The sequence below is a fragment of the Haplochromis burtoni genome, unplaced genomic scaffold (assembly GCF_018398535.1).
Source record: "Haplochromis burtoni strain Fernald_Lab_line unplaced genomic scaffold, NCSU_Asbu1 Contig_261, whole genome shotgun sequence".
NCBI classification, from domain to species: domain Eukaryota; kingdom Metazoa; phylum Chordata; class Actinopteri; order Cichliformes; family Cichlidae; genus Haplochromis; species Haplochromis burtoni.
The window spans coordinates 658,228-665,706 of record NW_024582622.1 but is presented as its reverse complement, the minus strand read 5'-3'; the positions used below and the strand labels follow the sequence as shown (position 1 = coordinate 665,706).

General features: G+C 40.0%; 1 protein-coding gene across 4 annotated transcripts; it reads right to left on the bottom strand.

Annotated features, from left to right (window-relative positions):
• Positions 1–214: 214 nt before the first annotated feature.
• Positions 215–3,765, bottom strand: LOC102293029 (holocytochrome c-type synthase). Of its 4 annotated transcripts, none has more exons than XM_005939296.3 (8): positions 3,630–3,765; positions 3,025–3,139; positions 2,254–2,301; positions 2,075–2,166; positions 1,520–1,668; positions 1,197–1,316; positions 1,028–1,114; positions 215–810 (listed from the first exon to the last, which is right to left on the bottom strand). In XM_005939296.3, exons 2-8 carry the CDS (start codon positions 3,131–3,133, stop codon positions 612–614), a joined length of 804 nt encoding a protein of 267 aa, XP_005939358.1. In that variant the 5' UTR covers positions 3,134–3,139; positions 3,630–3,765; the 3' UTR covers positions 215–611. The 4 variants fall into 4 exon arrangements, with proteins under 4 accessions (XP_005939358.1, XP_042083391.1, XP_042083389.1 ...); XM_042227457.1 differs by having other exon boundaries at positions 3,025–3,143; positions 3,630–3,764; XM_042227455.1 differs by having other exon boundaries at positions 2,075–2,301.
• Positions 3,766–7,479: the final 3,714 nt, after the last annotated feature.

Genomic DNA, 7,479 nt, shown 5'->3' with positions numbered 1-7,479 from the left:
GAATTAATCTAAACTCGCTTTGTGAAACCGAAAACCCAGAGTTTTCGTTAACTCAGGGTATACTTACTCAGAGTTTGCACTAAACCGGCTTCCTGAAATAGAGCCCAGGTCCTGCCAGTTCACAGGAGGGGACTGAATTCATTCTGGACAGGTAGTTTAAACTCTCTGGCCAATAAAAATGGTTTAATTAAATACGCAGTGTTTACAAACAAAACACAGAAAAGGTGATTTATTAAAACACAACATATGAACTTTCCTAGATTTCTGGTTTATGACCATTAGCCAATAAAGGAATATTGGCAGGTTTTAAAGCTTGTCTCAATGTCCCAACTGAGAAAAAAAAACATTTAAACTTTCTGTTGCTAGATGAGGTTCAAATTACCTAGAGTCAGGTAGCTGTAAGCAAGCAAGCAGTTAAATTTAAGCGCAAGTCAATAGATTTCATAGACACACAGGGTCTTGTATGACCTGTTGGACAAACTCTTCTACATCCAATCATCTTTTACGAGGTCTGATTCGTTTCTTTTTTCAGCATCACACAAGTTACAAAGAGCAGAAATGGGTAACAACAGTTTTTGAAAATTTGCGACTCAAATATGAGCCAGAGTCCTTCAGGAAGTCCAGCGCCACCAGGCCACCTTCATACGGTCCCACACAGCTTCTAAAGAGTCAAAAGCAGGTCGCACGTCCAGGGTGGAGAACTGGTAGGTGTCCTTGTTGATTTCTCCATCATAATAGTCAATGATGTAGCGCACCTCCTTCCCACAGCGGTCAACGATCCAGTCGTGACGGTCAAATGGCAGCTCGTAGCTGCAGAGAGACAAACTCAATTAGTCACCAGGATCTTCCCCAACATGAGGTTTACATGCATCATGTTTTAATGGACCGCTGCATGGGTTGCTTTGCGCGGCATGTCCGCATTTCCCTGATTTCATTATAGCGGACCAGCAGCTGGCAATGCAGATCCAAACGAGAAACATAACACAGCCAAAATTATTAAATGTGCATCAGGATGTTTCATTCTCACCCCATCCAGTGTCGGAGGCGGGCCCTGGGGGAGTACTCTTTAGCCTTCCCACCGAATCTCCTCAGAGTTGGTCCACATGGACATTCACTATACGAGGTAAATGTTCATCAGTTAAGGCTCAATTCTCTGACCAACAGGCAGCTCGCTGCAAACGATCGTACGGACTCACCGAGCATGCAGAGCCTCCCACTTCAGGATCTCTTGCCAGGCCTGCTCATTGTTCTGATTGTGGATTTTAATGATGTTGGTCATGTCACCTTTGCTGAGGTCATCATCTCGCCAGCGCCACCTGCAGCACAGGATCGAACAAAGGAAACAGTGTCTTTAGCAGATATTTCTCCATCACTGTGCTACTGCAATAATTAAAGCTACCGATATGTGAAATCCAAGCATTTTTAAAAACACTGACTTTGAGGTTCAATGAGACACTAAATAGAAGTTCATAGTTCCCAATATCGTAGCCTGAAGTAGTCTTAACACCAGCCAACTGACCCCTTCCTCAGCATGGCGTTCCAGAACATCTGCTCCGACGGGTACACCCAGTTCTTCTCTGTGTCGTGACGTGGGATAGTGGACTCCTCTCTTCTGACAGAGAGTTCAAAGGGCTGGTCTGGAGCTGGCGTTTGGTTGGGAGGAGGCATCTGCACGTGTGGAAAAAGATAAATTATAGTCTGAGACATGACCTTAAAACATAGAAAAGATGTCAGGCATGACAGCCATAAGTCCTCCAGGAGAGAACATGGTCAGTGCAGCATACATGTGTTTCATACCTGTGGTCAAGTGTTGAAACAACTGAAAAGCTCGCCTAACAAAGCTGCTTCTCTTTTGTTGTGCTTGGTGTTGTTGGGAAGTAACACTAACATGTTGTTGTCAGCTGGCTGAATACACGAGCACACAAACTAGAGCCACCGCAGACAACAACAGTGCGTAGCAGCAAACGAGGGCAGTGTATCAGAACTAAAACGAATTAAGGATCAGGCAACCGTAGCTTAAAACATAAAAGTTATTTCTAAAATAAAGCCTCTTTGCTCCAAGCTGCACAGGTACCATATTTGCTGGATCGATGTCGCCCTTCGTGACTGCTGCAGCTCTCATGGGACACTCCACAAAGTTGTACGCCTGATCCTGGTGGGCCGGACCTGCAGGAGAACACGTGCGAGCCACAGGTTTGATCATTTCATTAAAACAACCATCTGAACATAGAAATGTGTTGCAAAAGTCCCTACCTTTTTCAGCCTGAGCTTGATGCATGGGACATTGTGAAGGCGGAGATGCTAAGAAAAACACAAATACACAACCACAGTCAAGATATAATTCAACATCATTCAGTAAAACTTGTACAGTTTATGATAACAGTGAAGAATGAGAGCTAATGACCTATGTAATACCATGAAATGCAGTTTTCTGTGGGAGTAAAACACTATCTGTGTGCACAGGACCTTCTCTCTGACACAAGCCGTTTCTTTTCTTAATTGCTCGAGTTAGGGGTGTCACAATATACTAACATTTATGATAAACCTGTTATCTTCCTCATACAATGGAAGAAATTCACTTTCCACGAACCCCCCACTGAGGTAGGTTGTAAATACCTGAGCTCTGGAGTCTGTGCAGGAAAGATCGCTCCATTTATTCACTGTTTCGTTGCAACTTCTCTGCTTTCTAAGCATTCAGCCTGATGCTAGCTGCTCTGCCACAGCTTGGCTTACAGCGGCTTGTCGATATGGATTTCACTGTATTCAGACAGTTTTTTGAGTATTTGTTTTTACATACTAACAGCCACTGTGATGCCTCTTTAGAGTGATTATCAGATTTTCCATTCCTGGCTTGTCGACATTCGTCAGAGTATTTTATAAATGTGCAGTTAGTAGCAATAAAAACTATCTGTTTCACAAATCGCATGCCATCTTCACCTTGCACTTACAAAGGAGAATTTGGAAGAAGAAATTCGGCCCAGCATTTCACGCTATGACATCCTGACTGTAATGAAACTACAGTACCTTTGACAGGCTGAGCTTCCTCCTGCACTGGGCAGCGCTGAGCAGAGACGGTCTTCATAGCCTCAGCTTTGACTACAGAGGGCTCTGCTGTGGACCAGGAGGATCCCATGTTAGCCTGTCTGACAGGGGAACAAATACACCCAGGACATTAGGATTTAAACACGTGTACAAGAAAAAGGCAAAGATCATCTGTGGACACTCAGCCGTAACACAGCTGGGCTAATGCTGTGATCAGTGGGCTGTGTAGGTCGTGTGTTTATTTAATACTGTCGTTATATCGCTAACTCTGACTGATGTCACCCTCGGTAACCTCAGGTTTAGCTGTAGTGCAACTAACCGGGTCAAAACTAGCCTCCGCCCGGTTATCCTAATATCACTAGCATCATGGTACAGCCCACTTCCACGCCGCTCTCGTGTTCGAGTTATTCGGCTTTGCAAATAAGACTTAACAACAACACACAGTAAAACACAGCAGGTATGGTTGTGGCCCTAACGTTACCCAGCAGCCACTGCTAGCGGATGTGTGGACTTAATTCAAACAGCGTATTACGAACATATTCAGCTTTAGTTTCGTCACATAACGAACAGCAGGTTAAATCACTGACCTGTGACAGACGACAGCAGCGCGGCGGTCTCTCGGAGCGTTTCAATGTCAACGTGCAGGACAGTTGCACAAGCAGCTGTGCTCAGCGCGTGCTGTACGTATGCCCACAGCGTCACGACGCTTTGATAGGATGTTGAAAGACGTGACCCGGAAGTTACTGCGGGATTTTTTTTCTCGTTGAACGCACTTCAAACATTACAGAATTCAGTGTCGGGGGGTTAAAAACGCAGGCTGGGTTTGAATCAGCAGAAGAATTGCTTTTATATTATGGGACTGTTGTATGGTTTTAAAATATTGTCTGGTTTCATTCATAAAGCATTGAAAAGACGGTTTTGCGTTAGAAAATTTGGATTCATAACTTTGAAATTTAACCAGTAAAATGAGTAAATTAATGAAATAAAATTCGTTTTGCCTATTGATAGGGTAATCAGAAAAGCCAGATAATATTTTTTCATAACACAGAGAGAAGTCAGAATAGATAAAAGAAACAACAAAAGTGCAAAAATCGTGTTAGAAAAGAGAAGTGCATAAGCAGCACAAAGATAAGTGTGAACTATCTTCTTTCTGACGGCTACAAAATGAACAGCGGACATCAGTCTTTTTTATATTATACAAGAAAAGTTCGGGTGGGGTAAAAATGATGAATGATTTTAAAAGATGTTTGCTTTACGGCCACTGGGACACCAGTTATGTCTTTCTGAAAAAGAGTTCATATGTCACTGTTGTTTTTCCTGTTTTTCACCATATACACTCAAAAATTCAGAGTAAGAAATGAAACCTAAATTTGGATTAAGACGTTGCAAAACAAGACGAATCCCATGAATAAACCAGTCGCCTAAAAATAAAGACTTGTGTTTGTATAAAATGTCTCTGTTGTTCCAAATATCATATCTGTGTGGAGAAAAGTTGTGTTTATAAAGCAGCAACTGTTTCTGTTTCTGTTTATTAAATTAGGACAGTTTTAAGGAGATTTTATAAATGTTGTAGTTACAAAGTAAAACAAGGTCAACACCACCATTGTTTTCACCAACTTGATGTTGTGTTCCTGAGAAATTGTTTGATCCAGTTTATTTTAAACACACTGTTTATAGTAGAAAAGTCAAGTTTACGGAACCATGTTGGTTTGAGTTTGATACAACTGATCTCTTAGTATAATCTATTCTATTCTTCCATATAAAGTTATAAAGGAGTCTGTCAATATCCACCAGGGTTTCTTTATTTACATCAAGAGACAAAGCTCCATCGAGATAATCCCTCCGCTCTGGTGATAAAACTCTGGAGACAAGTATTTAGTTTATCTTGTGTTTTATGCAAAATTGGAATAAAATTAAGTGAACATCTAGAGGACTGGTTTTTATTAATGATGATGCCAAGGTAAGTGATGGAAAGAAAACAGGATTTGTTTTCGTTCTTAGCAAGCTAGAGCCATTCAGGCATCACTACAATGCAGCATAATAAACGTTTTCTGCACTTAAAAACACATTCATGGACTGAGCCTGATCAGTGCTCTGTATATGGCTTATTCAGTGAGTTGCACTACGATGGCAGTAAAGATTACAAGTTTACAGTTTTACTACTGTTTAATTTCAGTGCCTCCATCTTGGATCGCTAACTCAGAGGATCCGGTCGTTAAGTGATGACGTGACGAATCCTACTTCCAGGTCTAAAGTAGTCTGCATTTAATATGGCTTTTGTGTTGTTAACATGTTTAATGTTTTGTATTTTCTTCTATTTAATCTCAAAAAGCTCCTAAAACAGTCAGTGATCCCTGTTGACCTCCCTCGGCTTTTATTACCGCTAATCATTTATTTAAGCTCAGTTTTTAAAACCTTAGGATGTAACTACAGCCCAGCCCATGCAGCAGTATATGAATGACTAACCTCGTATTGTGGATGGATTATCTCAGTTGTTCTCCTGGCTGAAGTTTGGTCCTTTTACAGCATCCTGCCATGCGATTACATTTGTTCCTGACCACCGAGAACACTCACGTTAACTTTTATCCAGTGGAAAAAAAGTTAGCTTGTTTATATTATGCTAACATAGCTGTGTCGCTAGCGGTCACGTAGCACATCATTATATACCAGCTAGCCCAACTTCAGTAACCCTACAAACGTCACTGCTGTTTAGTTTTCTGTCTTCATTTATGCTGGAAGTGATAGCAGAGCTGTACGTTTGAATTTGTTTCCAAAACCCCGCAGTCAGGACATGCTATATTGTATTTAGATAGAAGCTAGCGAGCTAACTTCCTGCTAACTTCTAACTCCGTTAAATGTCATAAATTCCGTTTTCATGGATGCCTGGATGTTAAACTCAATTGTTACACCTGGTAGAGCAGAACGCTGATCATTTTATTAAAGATGAAAGACTTTAGACAGTTTTTCAACTCTCAGTAATGCCACAGTGATCGTTTGATATATGGACCTGCAGCGGAGTTTAGGTCCAGACACGGCTAGTGACGTCAGACTGAACAACCGGATATTGGTCTGCACTGACTTTCCATTACAAACCTAGAGGTGCTGACTATTATATTAATCTTTTTTTTAAATCTAGAGAAAACCTATGTGTCATTATAAGCTGCCTTCTAACATTCAGAGATTTAAATGATCTGATTCACAGTGTATAGTAAGCTTCATACACTTAAGCATAAATAGTCGTGTCTGAAATCATCTTTTAATACAAACATTATGTACAACATTATTATTGAACAAACATTGTTCAACAAAAAAAACAGGTCACATGTTAGAATGATTTTATTTTTGTAGTAGGCCCCTAAGACAATATACAGTTGGTGTTTAGAATAGAGTTGAATAAATGTTAAAAACATGATCTGATAATTTCTGAAACAGTCTTCAGGAGGATAACCACGTAGAGCATCAACAGAGGCCCAGAGGTTTCTGCTCCCAGTAAACATGCTCACGCTTTCCTCCTGGATTAAAATATTTCTAATGTTAAGCTTTTAAAATCAACATTAGGGAGTAAAGGCTGCCCGTGAGTCCCTGCAGTGGCTCTGGTCTAGGCCTGCTCCTGTTGCCTAGCAACCACAACACTATAGCGTTACATGATGTTTTGTTGGGTGGAAATCTTGACTTTATTTTCTTCTTTTTCATTTTCTTTATTTTTACTTTTACTGAAGAAAACTGATATGTTTCATAGGTACATATCAGAAAATTAACAAGATGTTGTTATTTTTCATGATAAAAATGAAGGAATCTATCTGAGGCCAACAGACCACAGCCATGTAAAAATAAGATTTGTTAAGCTGTGCCCCTTTAGCCAAAACTAATGTGAATATTAGTTTATAATAAGCAAATAACATAGTTCAGGAAACTAGTGTCATTTCACTTTGAGAATATAAAACAACAGGGCCTACATTAACCATACTAATATATGAAATATACTAAAAATGACCAGCGGTGAATTTAATTCAGTTGATTGTGCTACACTCCAAATTCAAGGTACATTTATTTCAATGTTATATAACTTTCTATCTTCTTTACCAGGGCACATCTCAGAGACGTTGTTGTCAAAGATGAATATATATAAATATGTCATATGTTGAGACAGATATTGTTCATTTTATATATTGTCTCCAATAGATTTTGGGGAAAAAGTTTTGGTTACATGTATGGAAAAAATAACAAGTTGTGGTTATTTTGCATGATAAAAATGAAGAGTTGGGTGAGTAAATGCTGTATCACCGATGCTACAAATAGCTATAAACACAATATACTTTATACAGGGAGTGCAGAATTATTTGGCAAATGAGTATTTTGTCCACATCATCCTCTTCATGCATGTTGTCTTACTCCAAGCTGTATAGGCTCGAAAGCCTACTACCAATTAAGCATATT